The sequence below is a fragment of the Hyla sarda genome, chromosome 4, assembly GCF_029499605.1.
Source record: "Hyla sarda isolate aHylSar1 chromosome 4, aHylSar1.hap1, whole genome shotgun sequence".
Lineage (NCBI taxonomy): Eukaryota > Metazoa > Chordata > Amphibia > Anura > Hylidae > Hyla > Hyla sarda.
This window is the reverse complement of record NC_079192.1, coordinates 69,391,248-69,418,811: the sequence shown is the minus strand read 5'-3', so window position 1 is coordinate 69,418,811 and position 27,564 is coordinate 69,391,248. Positions and strand designations below refer to the sequence as shown.

Sequence of the window (27,564 nt, the reverse complement as noted above, 5' to 3'; positions counted from 1 at the left end):
GGCATTTACTCTCTGTTACTAATACCACAGGATATCGCTAAAATACGACACTCTTATATGGACAAGTGGGAGGCGTACCTGGGTAAGACTCTAACTATTGGACAATGGCAGACAATTTGGTCAAATGCAGCTAAATCTTCTTCTTGTATAAATTATAGGGAAAATCAATATAAAGTACTCACCTTTTGGTACCATACACCCGATCTATTGAATCGCATTTTTCCCCAGGTTCCACCCTTATGCTGGAGGTGCCAACAAGCCAGGGGTACGCTTCCACATATTTTTTGGGATTGCCCTGCCCTGGCTGATTATTGGAATTTCATCGGAATCCTAGTGAGGCGTCTTTTGGGGATACATTTACCTTTAGATCCATCTATATTCCTTTTGAATATGTTCCCTAGAAACCTTAATAAAACACAGACTAGACTTTTATTACATATCCTGACTGCAGCCAAGTGTGTAATAGCTAGTTGGTGGAATGAGAGTACACCTCCACCTATAAATGTATTACTAGATAGGATTAGAGAAATGAAAAGAATGGAATATTTTTCAGCGTCATTAGAAGACTCATTGCCGAAATTTTATGAAATTTGGCGGCCGTGGGATGAATACGACACATAGCAAGAACACCATAGACAAAATAAAAAATAATTAAAAAAAAATAAATAAAATAAAAAACTACCAAAAGGTTGAAGGGGATCATGCAGCTTGTCTTTTTAGTTTGTGTTTTTTAATTTTATCTATAACTACTTTTATTTCCTTTCGATTTACCCTTTTTTTTTTTTTTTTCTTGATTATTTTTTTTATTTTTATTTCTCATTTTCTTCTTTTCTATTTTTATTTTTCTTCTTTCTTTACTTAAAATGGAATATGTTCAGCAAGGCGGTTATACTGGTCATGTAGATAAGCTAACTTGCCATGTGTAGAATGGTAAGCTTAATCTATTTTCTATCGACTTACTTAATTAGGTATAAAAAAAAAAAAAATTATAATTAAATAGCATGTATTGTATATTGAAGCATTGTGACAATGCTACTCATTGTTATTGTGATGTCATAACTTTGCTATATATATACATGACACTGATATGTTTTAATTTCCATTTTTGTCTTTATACCTTAGCTCTATTTTCCTTTGTTACCATTTTGTAAAATTGTAAAAACTACAAATAAACAGTTTAAAAAAAAAAAAAAAAAATATAAATACAATATTTCAACATGAGAAGCACAAACAGCTAAGGACAAGAAGGGGGTTAAATACATGATGTAACTCAGGATCAGTACAAGATAAGGCTCGGGCTACGCATATGCAAGATGTTGCATGTGAATTACAGTTGCGACTTTTGAAAATCGTTTCACATGGGAAATAGCATTTTAAAACAATTTTATGCATAAGCTATAAATTGGTTTGCAATTTTGCTTCCCAAATGGGACAACTTGAGTCACGGTGGGACCACAAACTGCGTGTGACCTTACCATAAATCTAATGGGTATTCCAACATGCAACAATCAACTACCACTTCATAGGTTATAAATGCTAGATGGGATTGTGTTTGCGAAAACAATGGACTGTGAATAGAGAGGAAGGGCACATGCACAAAAAAACACATGACAAAAATATGTATTTTCATCAATGAGGGTCTGGTGCCAAGACTTCCACTTATCATTAGGCTATGTTCTAACGTTCGAATTGTCTGCACAGAAAGTCTCAGTGCAGACAGATTGCAGGTGCTGGCATAACATACTGGTGCTAGGTCCGCACGGGAATGCGCATTCTTAGACAGCAATGCAGTCCGTGTGGATTCCACAAAAATAATAGACAGTTTCATACTTTTTGCTAACACAGAAATCAGAATTTAGGCGGAATTTCTAAATTCCACTGCGTGCACAGTGCAGCAGAATTCCACAGCTAAACTGATTACCTCACTTCCAGTGGGTGGGTATATCCTGCCAGGGAGGAGCTGACTTTTTCCTTAGTGTCAGCGCCTCCTAGTGGCAAGAGCATATACCCATCAGTATGTGTGTCCCCCAATGAAGAGCGACCGAGAAATCAGAATTTAGAAATTCCGCTGTGTGCACAGCGCAGCAGAATTCCATAGAATACAATGCGACTCTGCTGCTGTGGACTCTCAGGAGGAAATTCGCACATGTGAACATGGCCTTAAAATCAGCAGGGTGAATAATGCAGCTGAGCACTGTTCAGAAACCGGAGAAACAGCATTCAGCTGCACTCTTCTCCCCACTTGTTTTAACTATTGGTGGGTATCTCAGGACAAAGGCTCCACAGATGAAAACCTTCAACATGTCTCTAGGAAATGTCAAAAGTTTTCTTATATGATGGTTACACTTTTAAACACAGTTTGAAAAAAATAGCTTAATGATCACTCCATGCTAATTTATATTATATAATATATGAAAATGAAAACAAACATCTTGTTATTTTTCAAAATGATTACTGATAAAATTTGGAATGTGCACTGCTACGCCATTAACTTGGGAGGAAGCCTTACTCCTATAATCGCTGGGGGACCTAATGGTTAGATGCTCACCGTTATCACTTATGCTGTAGACAGGTAATAAATTGTGAATACAGCACTGTTTCCTGCAGTGTTAGGGTACGTTTACACAAGCAGATCCCCAGCGTATTTTACATTGTAGATCCGCCGCTGAAGGACCGCTGTATGCCGCCTTTACATGTGCCTGCTCGGAGCGGCAATGTGCAGTATACTAGCACATCGCGGCAGCTCTCGGCCTAGCTCATAGAACAGGGGGGCAGCCGAGATGCGTGCAAATACACCGCACATCGAAGTGTGTCTGCTCGAAGCGGCGTATTGCCGCTCCGACCATGCACATGTAAAGGCACCATACAGCGGTCCTTCAGCGGCGGATCCGAAGCGTAAAATACGCTGGGGATCAGTTTGTGTGAACGTACCCTTAAACGAGAAATCCTGCTACCATAAATCCAACATGATCAATTCTTTCACAAAAAGTCTCTACCTGTAGTCAACCATCTCCTTTATTGCATTTATTTAATCATAATATATACCATATTTATCGGCGTATAACACGGACCCTCATTTTAACAGGGAAATTTGAGTAAAAATAAATAAATTTAAAATAAATGACTTTGATGCTCTGAACTTCATGCCCCATCATCAGCCCCCCCCCCCCCACCAGTGATCCCCCTTATTGTCCCACCCCCCTACTCCCCTGCTTTTTTAAGATGTTATTTTACCCCACCTGGCAGTAAAGCATTGAAAGCATGACAAGTGACTATTTCCGACGGCCCTTCTGCGCGGCGGAAGGGACATCATTCGTCATTCCCTGCTTAAGTGGCCGCAACGCCAGCTGCTTATTAAAGATCAGGAGCCCAGCCGTGGCCACTTAGTGACCAGCGGCAGCTGCAGGGAATGACGAGTGACGTCCCTGACTCTGCAGAGAAGAGCCGGCAGGGATAGTCACTAGTCATGTTTTCAATGCTTTATTGGCCGTGCAGCTCTGGGAGACCCGCAGCCTGAACCTGAGCAATCAGGTAAATCAGTGACTGGCGGATTTATCGTCGTATAACACGCAGGCAGGGTTTTTGCCTATTATTTTAGTTTTAAAAGTGTGTGCTATACACGGATAAATATGGTACTTCCCTTGTATGTTCTCAACATTAAATCTATTTAAAAAAAAAAAAAAAAAACATTTTAAAGACATTAAAATAAATCAGCTTATGACACAGCACTTACTTAGCTCTTCTCTCTTCCTGCATTTGTGGCTTGGTTTTTTGAGCCTTGTCTCCCATGCGGGTCCCATCCAGTTTCCCCACCAATGACAGCACCTCCCCGGTAGGCTCATCTCGACGGGTTCTATCAATCAACGATCGATCTGCTTGAAGTACGAGGTTAGAGTTCTAAGAAAAAGAAAACAATCCAGTTATGAAAAAATAAATGTAAAAAAATTCTCATTTAGACAGGAGCAATATAATCATGTTTAACTCAGGGCTTGACAAATCCTGGGTGCCAAGTCGCTGACCAGGTTTTTCAGCAGTTCTTTCCAATAGGGATCATCCATCTAATAAAAAAAAACCTCAGCCTACGTTTCTGCTTTGATGCCATTCGGTGCTCCAGTGTAACAGAAGCAGCGGGCATCATGTGACTGCTGTAGCCAATCAGCAGCCTCGGTGGTGACGCTTTGTACTCAAGAGTACAGAGAGCATAACACTGAGGCTGCAGCCGTCAAGTGAAACCATAGCGCCGACCAAACACAGCTGCTATACACCGGAGTGCGAGGAGGGAGAGATGAGGGGACACTAATGACTGGCACACAGAGAAAGATAAGGGGACAGTTATAACTGTGACACACAAGGGTAGGTGAGGAGACAGTAATGACTGACGCACAGATATAAGGTGACAGTAATGACTGACACGGAAATATAAGGGGACAATTATAACTGACACAGAGGGGAGATGAGGGGACAGTAATGACTGATCATATAATGCCAAATAGCATCCTGTTGCATGACGTGCGGCATCCTGGCTCCCAGATTCATAACAAATTTGTTAAGTTAGCAAAAAATAAAAAAAATATTTAAAACTTCACTATCTTATGCTCATTACTTCAACTGTGCTTTGTAAAAAGCAGCGGGAAGAACGATGCCTCCGTTGAGACATTTCTTAAACAAATCATGCACAGTGCTCTCATTTATTATAACATCATTGAAGTAACACTTTAATAAAGAGTAAGCAATTTACTGGTGTCAGAAAATAGCAATGCAAAGCAAAACCACCTGTTGGTGCTGGAATTGCCTTTGGCTGTACAGGCATGCTGGGAGTTGTAGTTTTGCAACAGCTGGAGGCCCCCTGCTTGGGAAACACTGACCTATCCTACAGAATAAGGGATAATTTTGCAAGATGGGAAAATCCTTTGACAGCAGTAGGCCACAAGAACTAAGAATTTGCTGATTATTTAAATGAGTTATCCAGAGCGGACTTCTTTGAATAACAGCACCATATCTGCCCTCAGGTTGTGTGTAATACCACACACAACCTGAGAACAGGTGTGATGCTTCTTTTATGTTCCTGGATAACCACCTTTAAAGGGGTAGTCCAGTGGTGAAAAACGTATCCCCTATCCTAAGGATAGGGGATAAGTTTGAGATTGCGGGAGTCTGACCGCTGGGGCCCCCTGCGATCTCTCTGTACGGGGGCCAGGCTCTCCGGCCAGATAGGGGGTGTTGACCACCGCACAAAGCGGCGGCCGACACGCCCCCTCAATACATCGCTATTGCAAAGCCGGAGATTGCCGAAGGCAGCGCTCTGACTGCCATAGAGTTGTATTGAGTGGGCGTGTCGGCCGCCACCGTGCGGTGGTCGACACGCCCCCTTCCCGCAGGCTGTCGGGGCCCCGTACAGGAAATGGTGGGGGGCCCCAGCGGTCAGACCCCCCGCGATCTGCAATTTATAACCTACCCTTAGGATAGGGAATAAGTTGTTCACCACTGGACTACCCCTTTGAACCCTCTTCACAAATATCTGTGCAGAGTTAAGAGGTATTCAGTGTTGTAATATAGGGGGGAGATTTATCAAAACCAGTGCAGATGAAAAGCTGACAAGTTGCCCATAGCAACCAGGTTGCTTCTTTTATTTTTCAGAGGCCTTTTTAAAAATGAAAGAAGCGATCTGATTGGATGCTATGGGCAAATAAGTAAAGTTCCCTCTGCACAAGTTTCCTTGCTAAATATCTGGTCATTCCTGCAGCAGATTCTGTAATTTCTCACATACACAATGGCAATGAATACCAGAATGGGGAGAGCTCCTGGGGAACTAAAAGTCTCAGCACAGGTATAAGCAGGAGCCAGTGTAGAAGTGATCTCCAGCAAGTGCAAAATTACAACTCCAAACATGGCAGACAGGCATGCTAAGAGTTGTAGTTTCATTACAGCTGGAAAGCCACAGGTTTAAGATCATTGAACCTAAACAACAAAGTGAGTACAGCTCAGCCCAATGTACAGGGGGAGGTGAAGAGCTGCAGCCCTCAGACCAATGTTTACCAACCAGGGTGTCTCCAGCTGTGGCAAAACTACAACCCCCAGCACGCCTGGACAGCCTTCGGCTGTCCAGGCATGCTGGGAGTTGTAGTTTTGCCACAGCTGGAGGTAACACTGGTTGAGAATCACACTGCCGGCCTCCTTCATGACGCAGGAGCGACCTCTCTCAAAAGAACGGTAGTATTACATTGTCACCGAACGACCAGACCGCTCTGTCTGACGGTATACGGTGTACTTACCGCCTTATACTCGTACTGAAGGCTACGGGCTGTTACATCCGCCATTGCGACGTTGGCTGCCCGGTCTACGCTTCACACACGGGGCAAACAACGCGCTACAGACGACACTTCCGCTTCCGGGTCGTGATGTACTGTGATTTTTTTTTTTTAAATAAACTTTATTTGAACTTTTTCAGTAACACACAGAACGTGAAAACGTTTCTTTCTTTTTTATTTTTATTTTTTTATTATTTTAAACTTTAATTTTTTTTATTTATCTATAAGTGAGCTTGACGAGTTGTCTTTTGTAATGACACCACATCGGGGAGCGTTTATGTTATATATAAAAACATAACATAAAAAGCGGGGAGAGGGGGGGGGGGACTGTTTTGTTGTTTTTATTTGTTAGGTTTATTTATTTTATTTTTATTTTTTTATGGCCACATTTAAAAATTTGCAGTATGAACATAAGTGTTCACAGCGCTGCATACATTACATGTTAACTTTACTAATACCAAACTGAGATTCACAGTAGAGTTTAGCGCCTTTTAGGACTATAAAACAGAATTTTATTAATTAACTTAATACCTCAATGACTATCACACAAAAATATATATAAAGGTATATGTGCAAAAAAAGTGATAAATAATAACCACAACGGGTTATTATTTATCACTTTTTTGCACATTTACCTTTATATATTTTTTTGTGTGATAGTCATTGAGGTATTAAGTTAATTAATAAAATTCTGTTTTATAGTCCTAAAAGGCGCTAAACTCTACTGTGAATCTCCTTATATACAGGATCTAGTGAGATCCCGGCCTTGGGAGTCCCTATTTGCTCACCTTACGGCACTGTTTTGCCTTACTGTGAATTCTTAATACCAAACTGATGTAGATTTTTTTTCTTTATGTTTTACTACTTTTTGCCAGTAAAAAGAATTCATAATTTGTTTTAGATTAAAAAAATTTAGATCACGTCGGACCTCAGTCCTGACACATGCTGCGATCACTGGGTGAAGTGCACAGCAGTGCTCTTCATTCGCTGTCCAGCTGCCTGATCCAATTCTTTTACTTCATAGACCAGTGTTTCCCAACCAGTGTGTCTCCAATTGTGGCAAAACTACTACTCTCAGCATGCTCGGACAGTCAAAGGCTTGATTTTTCCATACATGTTTATTCTTTTGTTTATTCTTTGGAGTCTGGGGTCTGGAATTTTGTCCAATAGTGAAATTCAGTAGTGGGGATGGTGCAGTAGAATCTCATTGAGAACAACAGGAGACTGCCGTAACATATTTTCTAAGTGGAATTCAGAAGCCGAATTTTGCTCGGAAAATACTTAGTTTGAGTGGGCCCTTATAATAAGATTATTTTTGTTGCCCATAGCAACTGATCACAGCTCAGCTTTCATTTTACTAGAGCAATATAAGATAAGAAAGCTGAGCTGTGATCGGTTGCTATGGGCAACAAAGAGCATCCTACTATAAGTGCGATAAATGCCCCCGAATTTCATAAGATTGTCAAACAACGTAAAACAGCTGAAATGTGCTGCTTTACTAAAATAATACACAGCTGCATTCTCACATCACTAACTGTATCAAAACGTGTGTAAAGAAAAAGTTGTCCATAGCAACCAATCAGATCGCTTCTTTCATTTTGCAAAGGCCTTGTTAAAAATGAAAGAAGCGAGCTGATTGGTTGCTATGGGCAACTGGGCAACTTTTCCTTTACACAGGTTTTGATAAATCTCCCATATCCTGGATGGATTTTTGGGCATTTTCATTCCTTGGTCCCACTACTTACAGGTCACGAGATGACCCCATTTATTTACATTAGCTACGATTTAGCACAATTCAGGGAGCAACACACCAATCTTTCTTTGTGTGATTTGTGTCATTGCCAAATGCTCTATGTAACCGTAATCATATACAACAATAAGGGCCCGTTTACACTACAGCATTTCGTGGCGGATTGCACTTGAAACAGCCCCCACCGAAATGTTCACGGCAATCTGCATGTCCTAACTTAAACACTATGGAAATTCAGTAGTGTTAACAGGTGTTCAGGCTTACAAACTCTGCCTGAAATCATTTTTTTCAGAGACAGATTGAGAGTACGTTCACACGCGCAGATTTACAGCATGTTTTACGCTGCAAATCCGCTGGTGAAGGCCTGCTCTATGCTGGTTTTACATGTGCTTGCTCGTAGCGGCAATACGCCGCTACCAGCAGGCACACTGCAATGTGCGAGTCGCTGTATACTCGCACATCGCGGGAGCTCTCTGCCTAGCTCAGAGCAGGGAGAGTGGCCGCGATATGTGAGTACGCCGCGCACATCGTTGCACTGTGTCTGCTGGTAGTGGCGTATTGCCGATACGAGTAGGCACATGTAAACACAGCATAGAGCGGGGCTTTCACCAGCGGATCCGCAGCTAAATACGCTGCGAAAATCCTCACTGACTGCTGAGTCAGGCGTGGTACAGAAGGACTAGGCAAAAGGCAAGGTCAGATGTAGCAGAAGGTCAGGGCAGGCAGCAACGGTTCGTAGTCAAGGACAGCGGCAAGGGTCTGGATACACAGGCAAAGGACACACGGGAACGCTTTCACTGGCACAAGGCAACAAGATCCGGTAAGGACAGGATGGGGAAGTTGGTTTTTATAATGTGGAAGTGTTTGGTACTGATTGGGCCAGGCACCAATTAATGGTGCACTGTCCCTTTAAATTTCAGAGAGCGGGGCCGCGCGCGCCGGGACAGGACAGCAGGAGGACGGGGCAGGTGAGAAGATTGGGATGCGACCCGTGAGCGGGAGCGTCCCGCTACGTGTATCGCATCCCCGCCGGTGACAACAGAGCAGCGCTCCCGGTCAGCGGGTCTGACCGGGGCGCTGCACACAGAAAAACGCTGCGAGCACTCCGGGGAGGAACAGGGACCCGGAGCGCTCGGCGTAACACACGCATAGGGCTGCCGCCGGAAAGCCCTGTGTGTATAGTGAGCGAGGAATTCACAGTGTATTTCCCGCTGCTGCCGCAAACTTCGCGCAGCGTGAAATATGCTGCGTATACGCCAGGTGGGAATGCACCCTAAATGGTAACTATAATTTACCTAAGGTGGCAGGATACCCAATAAAATTCCACCAACTCTGTAGTCCACTGCTAAAATGATCCGTCTATGGAATTGCCGGAAGTCTCATAGATTTGCATTTTATAGGACTTGGCAGAGGGCTAAAGAGTTGCCACAAGTATACAGTGTACCCTTGCCATCTCAATGAAATTATAGTTATCCTTTAACCCCTTAAGGACAAGGCCATTTTACACCTTAGGACCGGAGCGTTTTTTGAACATCTGACCACTGTCACTTTAAACATTAATAACTATGGAATGCTTTTAGTTATCATTCTGATTCCGAGATAGTTTGTTCGTGACATATTCTACTTTAACATGGTGGTAAATGTTTGTGGTAACTTGCATCCTTTCTTGGTGAAAAATCCCAAAATTTGATGAAAAAATAGAAAATTTAGCATTTTTCTAACTTCGAAGCACTCTGCTTGTAAGGAAAATGGATATTCTAAATACATTTTTTTTATTCACATATACAATATGTCTACTTTACGTTTGCATCATAAAATTGACGTGTTTTTACTTTTGGAAGACACCAGAGGGCTTCAAAGTTCAGCAGCAATTTTCCAATTTTTCACAAAATTTTCAAACTCACTATTTTTCAGGGACCAGTTCAGGTTTGAAGTGGATTTGAAGGGTCTTCATATTAGACATACCCCACAAATGATCCAATTATAAAAACTGCACCCCCCAAAGTATTCAAAATGACATTCAGTAAGTGTTTTAACCCTTTAGGTGTTTCACAGAAATAGCAGCAAAGTGAAGGAGAAAATTCACAATCTTCATTTTTTACACTCGCATGTTCTTGTAGACCCAATTTTTGAATTTTTACAAGCGGTAAAAGGAGAAAATGTATAATTGTATTTGTAGAGCAATTTCTCTCGAGTAAGCACATACCTCATATGTCTATGTAAAGTGTTCGGCGGGCGCAGTAGAGGGCTCAGAAGCGAAGGAGCGACAAGGGGATTTTGGAGAGTACATTTTTCTGAAATGGTTTTTGGGGGGCATGTTGCATTTAGGAAGCCCCTATGATGCCAGAACAGCAAACCCCCCCCACATGGCATACCATTTTGGAAACTAGACCCCTTGAGGAACGTAACAAGGAATTAAGTGAGCCTTAATACCCCACGACTTTTGCATATGTAAAAAAATATTTTTTTTTCACTAAAATGTGTGTTTCCCCCCAAATTTCACATTTTTGCAAGGGTTAATAGCAGAAAATACCCCCCAAAATTTGTAACCCCATCTCTTCTGAGTATGGAGGTACCCCATAAGTTGACCTGAAGTGCACTACGGGTGAACTACAATGCACAGAAGAGAAGGAGTCATATTTGGCTTTTTGAGAGCAAATTTTGGTCGGGGGGCATGTCGCATTTAGGAAGCCCCTTTGGTGCCAGAACAGAAAAAAAAAAAAACACATGGCATACCATTTTGGAAACTAGACCCCTTGAGGAATGTAACAAGGAATAAAGTTAGCCTTAATACCCCACAGGGGTTTCACGACTTTTGCATATGTAAAAAAAAAAAAATGTTTTCACTAAAATGTGTGTTTCCCCCCCAAATTTCACATTTTTGCATGGGTTAATAGCAGAAAATACCCCCAAAATTTTGTAACCCCATTTCTTCTGAGTATGGAAATACCCCATGTGTGGACGTCAAGTGCCTTGCGGTCGAACTACAATGCTCAGAAGAGCACCATTGAGCTTTTGAAGAGTGAATTTGTTTGGAATGGTAGACAGGGGCCATGTGCGTTTACAAAGCCCCCCGTGGTGCCAGAACAGTGGACCCCCCCACATGTGACCCCATTAGGAAACTACATCCCTAACAGAATTTAATAAGGGGTGCAGTGAGTATTTACACCCCACTGGCATTTGACAGATCTTTGGAACAGTGGGCTGAGCAAATGAAAAATTAAATTTTTCATTTTCACGGACCACTGTTCCAAAAATCTGTCAGACACCTGTGGGGGGGTAAATGCTCACTGCATCCCTTATTACATTATGTGAGGGGTGCAGTTTCCAAAATGGGGTCACATGTTGGGGGTCCATTGTTCTGGCACTATGGGGGCTTTGTAAACACACCTGGCCTTCAATTCCAGACACATTTTCTCTTCAAAATCCCAATGGCGCTCCCTCTCTTCTGAGCATTGTACATCGCCCGCCGAGCACTTTACATCCACATTTGGGGTATTTTCTTACTCAGAAGAAAGGGGGTTACAAATTTTGGGGGCTTTTTTCCTATTTTCCCTCGTGAAAATGAAAAATTTAGGGTAACACCAGCATTTTAGTGAAAAATTTTTTTTTTTTCATTTTCCCATCCAAATTTAACGAAAATTTGTCAAACACCTGTGGGGTGTTAAGGCTCACTATACCCCTTGTTACATTCCGTGAGGGGTGTAGTTTCCAAAATGGGGTCACATGTCGGTATTTATTTTTTTGCGTTTATGTCAGAACCGCTGTAAAATTAGCCACCCCTGTGCAAATCACCAATTTGGGCTTCAAATGTACACAGTGCACTCTCACTCCTGAGCCTTGTTATGCGCCCGCAGAGCATTTTGCGCCCACATCTGGGGTATTTACATACTCAGGAGAAATTGCGTTACAAATTTTGGGGGTCCTTATTTCCTTTTATCTCTTGTGAAAATAAAAAGTAAAGGGCAACACCAGCATGTTAGTGTAAAAAAAAATTATTTTTTACACTAACAGGCTGGTGTAGACCCCAACTTTTCCTTTTCATAAGGGGTAAAAGGAGAAAAAGCCCCCCGAAATTTGTACTATAATTTCTCCCGAGTACGGAGATACCCCATATGTGGCCCTAAACTGTTTCCTTGAAATACGACAGGGCTCTGAAGTGAGAGAGCGCAATGCGCATTTGAGGACTAAATTAGGGATTGCATATTGGTGGACATAGGGGTATTCTACGCCAGTGAATCTAAAACAGGGTGTCTCCAGCTGTTGCTAAACTCCCAGCATGCCTGGACAGTCAGTGGCTGTCCAGAAATGCTGGGAGTTGTTGTTTTGCAACAGCTGGAGGCTCCGTTTTGGAAACACTGCCGTACAATATGTTTTTAATTTCTATTGGGGGGACAGTGTAAGGGGGTGTATATGTAGTGTTTTACCCTTTATTTTGTGTTAGTGCAGTGTAGGGTAGTGTTTTTAGGGTACATTCACACTGGCGGAGGTTTACAGTGAGTTCTCTGCTAGGAGTTAGCGCTGCAGCGAAAAATTTGCCGCAGCTCATACTTGAAGCAGAAAACTTACTGTAAGCCTGCCCGTGTGAATGTACCCTGTATGTTCACATGGGGGGGGGGGGGGGGGGGCAAACCTCCAGCTGTTTCAAAACTACAACTCCCAGCATGTACTGACAGACCATGCAGGCTGGAAGTTGTACTTTTGCAACAGCTGGAGGCACACTGGTTGGAAAATCTTCAGTTAGGTTCTGTCATCTAACTCAATATTTTCCAACCAGTGTGCCTCCAGCTGTTGCAAAACTACAACTCCCAGCATGCACTGATCACCGAAGGGCATGCTGGGAGATGTAGTTATGCAACAGCTGGAGGGATCGCAACTACAACTCCCAGCATGCTGAGACAGCTGTTTGCTGTCTGTGCACGCTGGGATTTGCAGTTTTGCAACATCTGGAGAGTATAGAGACCAGTATAGACTACAGTATAGAGACCACTGCAAACTGTGGTCCTCCAGATGCTGCAAAACTACAAATCCCAGCTTGCCCAGACAGCAAACAGTTGTGTGGGCATGCTAGGAGTTGTAGTTTTGCAAGATCTGGAGGGCTATAGTTCAGAGATTACCATTTAGTGGTCTCAAACTGTAGCCCTCCAGCTGTTGCAAAACTACAACTCCCAGCATGCCTAAACAGCTGTCTGGGCATGCTGGGAGTTGTAGTTTTGCAACATCTGGAGTGCTACAGTATAGAGACCACTATATAGTGGTCTCGGACTGCAGCCCTCCAGATGTTGCTAGGCAACTTACCAGCTTCCGTCGGATCCAGGGAGCCTGCTGCACGACATCGCCGCCCGCTGATCTCCGACACCGATCGTCGCCCGCAGCCTCCGCAGATCGGTAAGTGGACTCCGGCGCCGGTCCTCTGTCGTTTCCCGGTTCTGACCCGCCTATTGTGGGAGGGCAGGACGGGGAAAAGGAAAGTTAACCCCCCGCCCCCGATCTGCTATTGGTGGTCGTGTCTAGACCACCAATAGCAGGGATAGGAGGGGTGGCACCCCTGCCACCTCACTCCTATCGCTTCAGGGGGATTGTGGGTGAATGACCCCGATAATGACCCCGAATCGTGGAAATCGCAAGTGTGAATTCACTTGTGATTTGCGACGATCGCCGACATGGGGGGGGTCTGATGACCCCCCTGGGCATTTGCGCAGGGTGATTGCTGATCGATATCAGCAGTCACCCCAGTCCGGTCCCCGCCCAGCGCGCGGCGAGGACCGAAATTCCAACGGACGTATGAGTACGTGCCTGGTCCTTAAGACCCAGGGTGCAGGGACGTACTCATATGTGCTTGGTCCTTAAGGGGTTAAAGGTCTATGCACACTACGGAATTTCTGCCTGGGCAGCCAGTGTCGACTGAATTAATCTGTGCTAGGCTTGCATGGCCATTGCCGGTTCCCATAGCTAAAAATGCATTTTGCTTTGCAGATAAATCAAAACAGCAGAAAACTCAGCTGCTGAAATTCCATAGTGTGCACTGTGCAACTGAATCCCATTGACAGCAAAGGGGCTGCAGTGGAATTTCAAAGCCAGATTCTGCTGGGAAATTCTGTAGTGTGCACCAGCCGCTAGCTGGTTGGGGACCGGGATGCCTGCTGAAATCATTCAGCAGGCATCCCGACACATCACCGAGGGGGGTCTTGAGACCCCCCCCATGTCGGCGATCGGAGAAAATCGCATGTCAATTCAGACATGCGATTTTCTCTTATTCCGGGCTGATCGGGTCTCTGGGGACCCGGTCACCCGGAAAATAGGGATAATCGGAGCTGTCAGTGACAGCCCCGATCATCCTGAGGGATAGGAGCGAGGTCGCAGTGCTGAGTTCTGACAAATGGCAGTGCACGAAAGTGGGTTGCCATGGAAACCACCCACTCTGCCCACCCCTGGATGTCGGGCAGAACGGGGGGAGAAGATGGCGGCCGGTACCTGGAAAGAAGATGCTGTGGGGACTGACGATCATCGTTGGAGACTGCGAAGATCAGCGGCGCAGGTAGGGAAGCGACGGTGGGGGGGGGTAAAGGAAGGGGGCAGTAAGCGATATTTACTGCTGCCCTTCCTAGTGGTTGCCAAACTGAAACTCCCAGCATGCCCAGACTCTGGGCATGCTGGGAGTTGTAGTTTTGCAACATCTGGAGGGTCACAATTTGGAAGCCACTATTACCCAAACGGTGGCCCTCCAGATGTTGCCAAACTACAACTCTCAGCATGCCTAGACTGCCCAGGCATGCTGGGAGTTGTAATTCTGTAACATCTGTCCCTTCAGATTTTGCAATTTTCATGAAAATTTTGAAAATTGCTGCTATACTTTGAAGCCCTCTAATTTTTTCTAAAAGTAAAAATATGTCCACTTTATGATGCCAACATAAAGTGGACATATTGTATGTGTGAATAAAAATAAAATGTATTGGGAATATCCATTTTCCTTACAAGCAGAGAGCTTCAAAGTTAGAAAAATGCTAAATTTTAAAAAAATGTCATGAAATTTTGGGATTTGTCACCAACAAAGGATGCAAGTAACGATGAAAATTTACCACCAAAATAAAGTAGAATATGTCACGAAAAAACTAATCAGAATAATCGGTAAAAGCATCTTAGAGTTATTAATGCATAAAGTGACAGTGGTCAGAATTGCGAAAAAGGTCTCAGTCCTTAAGGTGAAAAAGGGCCCAGTCCTTAAGGGGTTAAGGGCTCATGCACACTATAAAATCTCTGCACTGAGTAATTCCGGGCAAAGAGTCCATCTAAAGCAGATGCCGGTAAAACAAGCTGGAGTTTGGAAAGGCACTGTCTCAATTGATGACAATGCATTTTAGAGTAGAACATGCTCATTCTTAAACGGGGTCTGGGGTCTGGAATTTCCGCAGCGAAATGTCTACCATAGAAATTCTGTGGTGTGAATAGTGCAGCAGAATCTTATTGACAACAATACTAGGCTGCTGCACCATATTGTTTTAAGTGGAATTACGCTTTGTAGTGTGAATGGGAGATTTATCAATGTTTTCCAAAGGAGCAGTTGCCCATAGCAACCAGATTCCCACTTTTAGTTTTTCTGAGGACTCTTTAAAAAATTTAAGAAGCAATCTAATTGGTTGCTATGGATAACTGCTCAACTGATGCTCTCCTCTTCGTTTTCAGCAAGTGAAGTAGCGCACAGTCACTACGAAAGAACACTTAACCCTAAAGAGGGCAACTGGGCAAAAGAAAAATGGCGCCGGAAGACTCAAAACTCCGCCTACACGTCCGGGCGCTTTGACTACGTGCCCCTCCCCGCGACATCCATCCACACATTCGGCCGTCCTGAGCCGTTACCCCTGTGACGTCATCACGCCGGAGGAAGGCGCGGAAATTTTGAAAGCGCAACAGGACGGAAGCCGGGGAGAGGACAGGTACGCTGTGTTGTGTTATGTACTTACGTGCGTCTCTTCAGGCGGCTGTGCGGCACGGTCCTGTTCTGCTGGGAGTTGTAGTCCTATAGGTCATAGCCTTTCCTCTGTTTGTGGTTGCTGTCGCCCTAGAAGTGATGCTTCTGCAACAAAACATACCTGCTACAGCTGTAATCCCATCATCCTCTACGGGAGGAGTAGAACCCCCTGAATCAGTGCTCTTTGGCCTCCCACCCATCTATTGGGAAACTACAACTCCCATCATGCCTACTGACTTAGAGCCTGCTGTGGGTTATAGCTGCTCAACAGCTGGGGGTCACCATTTACTGTATCTAGTCTATGGGATCAGGCATAGGCAATCTTCGGCACTTCAGATGTTTTGGACTACTCCCATGATGCTCATACAGCCAAAATGCTGACAAAGCATCATGGGAGATGTAGTCCAAAACATCAGCAGTGCCGAAGGTTTTGCCTATGCCTGGAATACACCCAGAAATGTCTAAGGCAGTGTTCACATGTGATTTTGACATCTGACAGTCTGATTGTAAATTGAGATGCGAAAAGAAAATTTGGGAGACTATATATAAAAAAAAAAAAGTAGGATGGTAGTACTATTTTTTTTAATTTTTGCATTATTTTGTCCGGAAAAAAAATCTTCATTACATTTTGAGTATATATTTTGTGCAAATAAAGCTTTGTTACTGTGCATGTGTAAACAACAAAAAAAAGTGTGTGCAATTAGACTGAAGAAATTGCCCAGTAATATGATTCAATATTTACTTCAGTGTTTCCCAACCAGGGTGCCTCCAGCTGTTGCAAAACTACAACTACCAGCATGTTCGGACAGCTGCTAGCTGTCCGAGCATACTGGGAGTTGTAGTTTTGCCGCTGGCTGTCCGGGCATACTGGGAGTTGTAGTTTTGCAACAGCTGGAGGCACCCTGGTTGAGGAACACTGACTTAGGCCCCTTTCACACTATAAACTTGTTCTGTTAAAAGATTCGTTAGAAAAGCCTTAATAACGGATGTTAAAATCCCATTCAAGTCTATGGGATTTTTTGATTATCCGTTATGACCTGTTATAGCCCATCATGAATAACAGATGTTAGTTGTGACGGAAGAAATAACGGCACATGCACTCATTTTTCTTCCGTCACAAGAAACGGGTAAATTAACGGCCGTTATTTTTAACATTGAAGTCCATGGCAAACGGATGAGCATTTATGTCATCCATTTGCACCTGGTTTATAATATCCGTTATTACTTCTGAGGATGCTCAGAAGAGGTGACATCAGCAGACTCCTGCAGTGCTGAGAGACTACTACTACTCCCATCATGGAACAGACTTGTTTCCATAATGGGAGTAGTAGTTCCCGGCTGCGGGAGCCTGCAGACAGCTGTGGAGGCTACATTAGTGTTTGTACAGTCTGTTCTGTGATGGGGGTTGTAGTACAGGGGCTGAGGGATTGATCGCACCAGGTTTCACTTCTGAGACCCGATCAGAAGTTATTAAGCAGGGGAGCGGGTGGCAAGCTCCGCAACCCTGCGATGTATCGTGTGTTTTAACTTTCACTTTTAAATCCCCCGTGGGGAGCCCTGAATGGCCGGTACTGTGGAGCCATTCAGGGCTCCCAGCGGGGGATTTAAAATGAACATTGTGAGTGGCAGCGGGGGCCATAGGTATATTAAAATTGCTGTGGGGGGCAAGATAGATAGCGCTGCAGGGGGGGGGGGACAGACATATAGCCTATATATCTAGCCCCACAGTGCATTTATAATGTGCCCCCTGCAGCGCATTAATAATGATATGACCCCCGCCGGCGCATATATATATATATATATATATATATATATATATATATATCCCATGCCAGCGCATTTATATATATAGATATATACCCGCTGCCAGCGCATTAATAAACATATGACCACCGCAAGTGTATTTATATTTTTTATATATATCCCCCCCGCCAGCGCATATATATCCCATGCCAGCACATTTATATATAGATATATACCCGCTGCTAGCGCATTAATAAACATATGACCACTGCAAGTGTATTTATGTGTATGTATATATATATATATATATATATATATACAGCGCATTTGTCATAATATGCCACTGCAGCGCTATGAATGAAAGGTAGATCTATCAGTGGCTCATAGTGCCAGCAGCCAGCCGACCGATGCTGCTGATAGAAATACTTTTCATACATAGCACTGCGGTGGCATTTGGGGTGCAGATAACGCTATATGTCTGCCACCAGCGCATCTATATTCATATACCCCTGCAGCGCTATGAATGAAAAGTATTTTTATAGCGGCGCATAGTGCCAGCAGCCGTCTGGCACTATGAATACTGAAAAATGAATACCTGTTTTGACAATGATTCTTTTTTTATAGAAATCGATATGACTAGAAATACGATTGTCGACAATTTTTTAGTTCACATTAGAGATGAGCGAACTTACAGTAAATTTGATTCGTCACAAACTTCTTGGCTCGGCAGTTGATAACTTATCCTGCATAAATTAGTTCAGCCTTTAGGTGCTCCGGTTGGCTGAAAAAGGTGGATGCAGTCCTAGGAGACTCTTTCCTAGGAATGTATCCACCTTTTCCAGCCCACTGGAAAGCTGAACTCATTTATGCAGGAAAAGTCATCAACTGCCGAGCCGAGAAGTTCACGACGAATCGAATTTACTGTAAGTTCGCTCGTCTCTAGTTAACATCTTTTGCATCTGTGGAGTTCATGCGATTCTGTACTTGTAAATAGTATCTCTAGATCAGTGTTCCCAACCAGCAAGCCCCCAGCTGTTACAAATCTACAACTCTAAGCATGCCCTGCCTTCTGTAATATTGGCTGTTAAAGTGTTCCTTTTTTATTATTATTTTTTTTTAATGATGTTTGACATGTCGGGGAGATTTATCAAAACCTGTCCAGAAGAAAAGTTGCTGAGTTGCCCATAGCAACTAATCAGATCGCGTCTTTCATTTTTAAAAAGTCCTCTAAAAAATTTATGAAGCGATCTGATAGGTTGCTATGGGCTACTCAGCAGCTTTTCCTCTGGACAGGGTTTGATAAATCTCCCACTTAGCGTTTAGATAGTCACTAGATATGACTGCTCAATCTAACACATTCTGGATCAAGTGGCAATCCCGGGAGAGAAGTGCGCGTTTTTCCCAACTATGGTAAACCATAGGGGTCTCAGCACTGAGACCATGACCGATCAAAACTTTCTATGTGTCTGTGCGACATGACTATTTTTTTTTTTTAGAGTGTACCTGTCGTCAACAAAAACCTTTTATATAATGTATGTGTGTTAAGCCTATCTGGCTGTGTTTGTGCGAAGGGCGTAAGGGTCCCGCCCAACGGCACTTGTAGGCGGGGCTCAGGGTGTTGTGGGAGGGGGTGTAGGTATTTAATGCCCCTGCACCTACTGGCCGGGGCGTGCGTTACATTTCCGGACTTTTCGTTGCGTGCGATAGGCAGGTAAGGGCTGGGTATCCGGCAGGTTGTTATTTACTGCGGGTGCCCTGGACCGTAGCATTTGCTTCCCGTACGCAGCGGGCGGTCTCCGGCACCTAGGGCTTACGGTGGGGCGGCCGTTCTCGGCGGGGCAGTGGCATGCCCGAGCGGTCCTCTGCCTGTACTAGCGACGGTGGTGCTGGTGGCGCTCGGGTGTAGCGTGGCCAGCGCGGGGAGATGTGTCCCAAGTGGGTCTCCCTGCGCCGGCGTCTCACGTGACACGCTGGGACTCTGGCCGGGAGGAGTTGTAGCGCGTCAGTATGAGAGACCGGTGCGGCTGGCTGCAGTGCCGCTGGTGTCCAGCGGGTGGCGCTGCAGCATTGGTAAAAAAAAAAAAAATATATTTTCTATATATTAAGGTGGAAAGCAAATGTATGAAAAAGTAAGGTTATTTGGTCATGGTGCACAGCACACTGGACACATGTACCATTTCTGCTGAGGTGGTAGGGGGTATGTTAAAAAATAAAAATAAATAAACATATAAATAATATATTTCTTGTTATAATCAGAATGTAGTTGTACAGGATAGAAGGGTAAGGGTGCTAGTGTGGTAGGAGTGGTGGACGATTCCCAAGTTAATGGAGGAATTGCGCAGGAGGGGTCACATACGCTAGGGGTCACTATGCTGTACATACGTTGGTAGTTATGCTGAACCCATGCTACTAGTAACACAGTACTTAGGCTAAGAAGTTATCCTTCACTTACAACGTTAGTGGTCATACTGCACATAATCTAGTAGTTATGCGGCACATTCGCTAGTAGTTGTCATGGTGTATACGCTGGTAATGGTCACATGATACTTGCAATAATAGTTGTCATTTGTACATATGATAGTACGTTTTACACGGCACCTACACTAGTAGTTATCCAGTACATACGCTAGCAGTGGTGACTCGCTATATACGCCAGTAGCTCTTATACGTCACATCCGCATGTAGTTGTTTCACGGTATGTACGTTAGTAGTTGTTACGTTACACACGCTAGTAGAGACACTGCACACATGCTAATACTTGTTATACGCCACACACTAGTAGTCGTCGCATAGTACATATGCGGGTAGTTGTTATAGGGTAAAAAAAAAAAGTCAGTACACGCCGTACTTCGGTTATTACGTCATTTCAAGTTGTTTTTACGATGATAGATGCACTATATTTATCACGTGCAATACAACGCACTTTCACATGAGTTAGTGGTACGTACATCAGCTTGTGCACATAGGCAATGAATTACCGTTAATATGACACGTTTCCTAAAGGGGGGGTTCATTGCATCATTGTTACTGACACGTCTTCAGAGCAATATGTCGCTACACGGGCTGCGGTCACTGCCATCCTGACTCTACTTCAGGGGTGCCGCATGCCTGCGGTGGTTACTGACACGTCTTCAGAGCCGCTGATAGTATAGTCAGTGGTTCGCAGATATTGCGTAGTGCACTGGGTTTGGCAAGCTGGTGCTATCGTCACTCCTTTGAATTTCCGCACAAACTCACGCTTACTTACAATTGGTACCCACGCTCCGGCAATAAGTGTATAATAAAATCAAATAAAAATCGGTGCATACACTAGTAGTTATACGCTACATAAGCTGGTAATTGTTGTACGGTAGGTAGGCTAGCAGTCATTGTGTGATATGTACGTTAGCAGTTCTGATACAGGATATACGCCAGGCGCTCATACGCATACAAGCTAGCACTTACAGTCTCAATGCATGGTACATTAGTTTGTAGTCATTATACTGTTCGTTTGGTTGTCATATTCACACTGTTGAGACGTTAGTAGTTGTCGCGCTGCAATACACTCATGCACACTCAGTTACTATAATCACGCTTGTAGCTCGATATTGTTCATTTCTTGTAGCCTTACATGGCAGGCAGGCTTGTTGTATGCCATACACATGCTTGTAGCTTTCACACGCTTGTAAATTTATACTGTAGTTTCCATTTCCGACATGTGCTAATAGGTATATTGTGTATACAAGATTACAATTTACGCGGTTCTGTTTCATTGGTTTACACTGTATTGCTTACTCCTTACATACGCTAGTAGTATTACTGCCTTTGCTTGCCTCACGTATACAGGATATAAGCAATGGTGTTACTGCTTGTACGCAGGTAGTGAATTGTTTTCATAGCTTTACTATGCGTAGCAATTATGGTACGAGATGTAACAATTTAGTTCAGGTGGTTCCAGTTTTACTGTCATGTTGGCAGGGCACTGCTACAAGTTGATGATGGTTGCGTAGAGACCTGTCATGTTCACAGGCACTATGGTTACACAAAGACCTGTCACGTCTACAGGCACGAGGGTTACGCAAGGACCTGTCACGTCTACAGGCACGATGGTTACGCAAAGACCTGTCACATTTACAGCCACGATGGTTGCGCAAAGACCTGTACGTCTACATGCACGGTGTCTTTTCGAAAGATTTGTCGCCTTTATAGGTATGATGGTCATTCAAGTCCTAGAATGTCTATGGGCATCATGGCGAAGAAGAAGTCTGTTTCTTGTGGCGGGGCAGTGCTCCTGGGACCAGTCTGAGTTGAAAGCCTGGCAGATAAGGTTTGGTTAGTTTTCAGGTAAGGGTATTCGAGTGTAGTTGGTTACAGGCATTTGGCACCTCAAGTCAGTCGCCATTAAAGTTCTGTCCGGAATTTATCATAGTGTGTTTTAAGCTAACAATGTGTTTTTTGCCTCTTAATAGCAGGGACCAGGTTAACTTCATGTTATGCCTGGCAAATATTGATTTTCACTCTCGCCATAAGGGTATAGGTAAATACGTTACATAGTTAGTATGGTTGAAAAAAGACATACGTCCATCAAGTCCAACCAGGTAATTGAAGGGAAGGGTGTAAGGGGATAAGGGAAAGGGATGTAGTTTTATAATTCTGCATAAGCATTAAAGGACAAGTCTCACAGTAAACAATTGTTCAGCTTTTAGTGCAGAAGTTAAGTTATACAGGTTTGTAAATCATTTCCATTACCAGTGCTGCTTAGAAACAAGCTTTATCTGCATTCTTCTGTCTGACAGGACATTCAGCTGTTCCAGGTTTTCATGACTTTCGACCCCCTATTCAGGCTGTTATCAGCAGCATCCAGGGGCCGTGACGTGACAATTACCCAGAAAACCCCTGTGCTGCAGAGAGCTGCCTGAGCTCGGCCTTAGCCCCTCCCATCTGATGAATATTCACACTGTCCTCCCTCTGTTCTGCAGTGATTGGCTGAGCAGCACTGCCTATATGCCGGCTGATTCAGATCATAGCAGTGTCAGCAAACAGGCTGATTCTCTCCCCTCTCCTTGCTAATGTTTATACACTGAGAACGGAGGAGAGGGGGGAGGGGAGGGAGCTGTCACACTGAGCACTGGGGAGAGAGGAGTGCAGGGCAGAGAAGGGGGGGAGGTGATTGTGCCAGTGTAAAGCTATTTCACTGAGAGGAGGAGGGGGAGGGAAGGATTTTACAGTGTAAAACTGCAGCTTCTACTCCAGGGTCCCTCTCTCTGAGCACTGAGATTACATTTTGTTTCCTCGTGGCCACCCTGCTGTATAGGGCTATGATTGGAGCTCAGTGTTATGTGGGAGTGACTAACATAAGTTAGGGGAGGTAACAAGCTCTCTGCTCAGGCAGCTGAGAGCAGGAAATGTGAGCAGTGCATGCAGGGAAATGTAGTCTTTGAGATCACAGGCATAGCCACCATAACCAGGAAGTAACTGCAATTTATGAGCTGAATAGCTGGTGAATGGGGGCCGGAAAAAAAATCACAAACATGTCAGAGAGGTGGTAGGTGAATATACTATGGAATGGCTAGGTATTTTTTTTTTCTTTGCTGCATGGGATATCTTCTTTAATGTTATTTTGTTCCAGGAATGTATCTAACCCTGTTTTAAAGCTGTTAATTGTTCCTGCTGTGACCAGTTCCTGAGGTAGACCGTTCCATAAATTCACAGTCCTCACGGTAAAGAAGGCGTGTCGCCCCTTTAGACTAAACCTTTTCTTCTCCAGACGGAGGGAGTGCCCCCTCGTCCTTTGGGGGGGTTTAACCTGGAACAGTTTTTCTCCATATTTTTTGTATGGGCCATTTATATACTTATATACGTTTATCATATCCCCCCTTAAGCGTCTCTTCTCAAGACTAAACAATTGTAACTCCTTTAATCGCTCCTCATAGCTAAGATGTTCCATGCCCCATATTAGTTTAGTCGCGCGTCTCTGCACCCTTTCCAACTCCGCAGTGTCCCTTTTATGAACAGGCGACCAAAACTGAACAGCATATTCCAGGTGAGGCCGTACCAATGCTTTATAAAGGGGGAGTATTATGTCCCTGTCCCTTGAGTCCATGCCTCTTTTGATGCATGACAATATCCTGCTGGCTTTGGAAGCAGCAGCCTGACATTGCATGCTATTCTGTAGTCTGTGATCTACAAGTACACCCAGATCCTTCTCTACCAGTGACTCTGCCAGTTTAATCCCCCCTAAGACATACGACGCATGCAGGTTATTAGTACCCTGTAGTATTACATTTATCCACATTGAACCTCATTTGCCAAGTGGATGCCCAGACACTTAGTCTATCCAAGTCATCTTGTAACTTATGCACATCCTCTATAGACTGTACCGTGCTACAAAGCTTGGTGTCATCTGCAAAGATAGAAACAGAGCTGTTAATACCATCCTCTATATCATTGATAAATAAATTAAACAGCAGCGGGCCCAGTACTGAACCTTGGGGTACACCACTAATAACCGGGGACCAATCAGAGTACGAATCATTGACCACCACTCTCTGGGTACGATCCATAAGCCAGTGTTCAATCTAGTTACAAATTAAAGTTTCCAAGCCCAAGGACCTTAACTTACCTGTCAGACGTCTGTGAGGGACAGTATCAAACGCTTTGGCAAAATCCAGAAACACTGTATCCACAGCCATTCCTCTGTCAAGGCTTCTACTCACCTCTTCATAAAAGCAAATTAGATTGGTTTGACAACTTCTATCCTTAGTAAACCCATGCTGGCTATCACTTATAATACTATTATCCCCTATGTATTCCTGTATGTAATCCCTTATAAGTCCTTCAAACAATTTACCCACAATGCACGTTAGACTTACCGGTCTATAATTGCCTGGCGAAGACCTAGAGCCCTTCTTGAAGATTGGTACCACATTCGCCTTGCGCCAGTCCCTTGGCACAATACCAGACACCAGAGAATCTCTAAATATCATGTACAAGGGTACAGATATTACTGAACTTACCTCTCTAAGAACTCTTGGGTGTAGTCCATCCGGCCCTGGAGATTTGCTTACATTTACTTTACTTAACTTACCTTGTACCATCTCTACATTAAGCCAGTTCAATACATTATATGATGTGTTACCAGCACTGATCTGGCCATTGTCAGCTCCTTTTTCCATAGTGTATACAGAACTAAAGAACCCGTTAAAGAGGCTTTGTCCGCCAGCGTGGCAGCCTGGTCCGGTTTCAGGGCCAGTTAGCATTGTTAGAATGGGAGCAGCTTCCATAGTTTGCAGCTTCTCCACCTCGGTTAGGACAGCTAGCCAGCGGATTGCTGTTCTCAGGTGGAGTCCAGGTATGGGTATCTGTTCAGGAGTGTGGTATTAGTTGGTGATCATGTATCCTTTTTTCTATCCTACTGTTTGACTTTTTTTGACCTCTAAAGGCGTGCCCCCGTCGCGGTCATTGGGCACAGTTCGTTAGTTGAAGGCTTTCATACTCTCATTCACGAGTTCGAGGATGGAGCCCTGAGCACAAGTGTTAAGCCTATCTGGCTGTGTTTGTGCGATGGGCATCAGGCTCCCGCCTCACGGCACTTGTAGGCTGGGCTCAGGGTGTTGTGGGAGGGGTGTAGGTATTTAATGCCCCTGCACCTACTGGCCGGGGCGTGCGTTACATTTCCGGACCCCTCCCTTTCTTTCAAATTTATATCCCAGGGTATGCCCTCTAAAGGCGTGCACCCGTCGCGGTCATTGGGCACAGTTCTGGCCGCTTCGTTAGTTGAAGGCTTTCATACTCTCATTCACGAGTTCGAGGATGGAGCCCTGAGCACAAATATTTTTAATATACATTGGTTAAAAAATGTGTTTATTTGTGGGTGAAAAGAAAATGCTGTCTCGGTGAGGAGACCAAATACAGGAAGTGAGGGCAGGACAAGCAGGGTTCTGTGCAATCTCCTGGCTTGTCAATCATCCTGATGTGTGAGTCGGGGGCATGTCCCAGAGCCTCAGTGTACAGAGCCCTGCTTGTCCTCAGTGCACAGAGCCCTGCTTGTCGTCAGTGCACAGGGCCCTGCTTGTCGTCAGTGCACAGGGCCCTGCTTGTCGTCAGTGCACAGGGCCCTGCTTGTCGTCAGTGCACAGGGCCCTGCTTGTCGTCAGTGCACAGGGCCCTGCTTGTCGTCAGTGCACAGGGCCCTGCTTGTCGTCAGTGCACAGGGCCCTGCTTGTCGTCAGTGCACAGGGCCCTGCTTGTCGTCAGTGCACAGGGCCCTGCTTGTCGTCAGTGCACAGGGCCCTGCTTGTCAGTGCACAGGGCCCTGCTTGTCGTCAGTGCACAGGGCCCTGCTTGTCGTCAGTGCACAGGGCCCTGCTTGTCCACCCACACTTCCTGTATTTGGACTCCTCATAGAGACACACAGGCAATAGCTGCAGGGACAAAAATATACAATTTTTTTTAACCAATGTATACTACAAATATACATATAATAGTATTATCTACAATATATAAAACGTCTTTGATGACAAGTACACTTTAAATAACTGTAAGGGTTCTTTCACACCACATTTTCAGCCTACGGCTGTCGGATCCGACTGGGGGGAGGGGAAAACCGTGTGCTGAAATCCATTGATTTTAATGAACCTTAATGAACCGTATACTACGGTTTTAGATTCGGTTAGAAAACCGGATACGGGTAGAAAATGAGCCGACCGGAGTTTGGTCGACTCATTAAAATCAATGGATTTCAGCGCCAGTCCGGCTGGGGTACGGGAGCACGTTTTCCCCTCCCCCAGCTGGATCTGGCAGCCGTAGTCTGAAAACATGGTGTGAAAGCACTCTTAACACTTTCAGGGTCTATTCACATGTACAGTATCCTGGGCATTTGATGCGCAGGATTTGAAGGTGTGTTAAGTAATTTAGTTAACGTTGAAACCTGCAGCATAAAATCATTCGCGTGAAAAATGCACAGGATACTGTACGTGTATAGATTCTAAGGGTAGGGTCACATGGAGCGCATCTTCAGCGTATGTCACACCGATGACCGTCACTAGAGTGAACTCCCTGCTGTTCCCGTGTGTCCTGCGTGTCTGCTAGTAGCAGAAACAGCTGCTGCGAGCAGGCACAGCAGTCTGCGAGTCTGTAGTAAACTGCATGCTTGCAGAGACACGGGCACAGCAGGGAGATCACTCTAGTGATGGTCATCGGTGTTACGTGTGACCCTACCCTTAAATGGACACAGTCACATCCAAAAACCTTTTATATGTTGTTACTGATGAAAATTAAAGACTTTTTGTGATATAGTTGTTTCATCTAAAGAAAAAAAAGCGCCTGAAACTTTTACCACTAGGCATCCCCATGCCTGCTGAGACACTAACCAGTCCAGCAGCAGCATCTGGCTTGTCCATGAGTCATGGACAAGGCTGCGTGAGCAGACACACCAATAACCTTCTACCACCACAAGGAGGGACACGCCCCTCCCACCACACATCAATCACCTACCACCACCACAGGGAGGGACACGCCCCCTTCCCCTGATAGAATCTGTAACACTGTGAGCTAATGAAAAGAGGGATTTTCTGACGGGTACGCTTTAAGGGGTTTTTCAGTCACACTGCTTTATTATCTATTATCCATTAAATAGGTGATCAATGTCAGGTTGGGACAAGGTGGATGGGCGTTTTTTCCCGTCTGAACATTGTCTCCCATAGCACTCTAGACTGGGGACCATTGACTGTTGTTCATTTAGGGTATATTCACACTGAGGAATTGGAGAGGAATTTCCACGAATAATTCTGCTCACTTTTTCCTCTCCAAATCAT

At 44.4% G+C, this 27,564-nt stretch overlaps 2 protein-coding genes across 5 annotated transcripts in view; one reads left to right on the top strand and one right to left on the bottom strand.

Moving 5' to 3' along the window:
* SNRNP200 (small nuclear ribonucleoprotein U5 subunit 200) overlaps positions 1–6,404 on the bottom strand; it is an 83,437-nt gene extending 77,033 nt beyond the window's left edge. Inside the window, exons 1-2 of the mRNA XM_056571354.1 lie at positions 6,273–6,404; positions 3,734–3,897 (exon numbers count right to left, since the gene is read on the bottom strand). Of these exons, the coding sequence (XP_056427329.1) occupies positions 3,734–3,897; positions 6,273–6,317 (209 nt within the window). The 5' untranslated portion in view covers positions 6,318–6,404. The remainder of the gene's footprint in view (positions 1–3,733; positions 3,898–6,272) is intronic.
* A 9,328-nt stretch (positions 6,405–15,732) lies between these two features.
* The window catches only part of NCAPH (non-SMC condensin I complex subunit H), a 68,428-nt gene continuing 56,596 nt past the window's right edge, over positions 15,733–27,564 (top strand). The window contains exon 1 of one of the 4 annotated variants that reach the window (XM_056571357.1): positions 15,733–15,992. The gene's annotated coding sequence lies outside the window, so the exon portion shown is untranslated. Of the gene's footprint in view, positions 15,993–16,059; positions 16,082–23,013; positions 23,299–27,564 lie in introns of those variants that run through there. The other 3 variants (XM_056571360.1, XM_056571358.1, XM_056571359.1) reach the window with 3 other exon arrangements.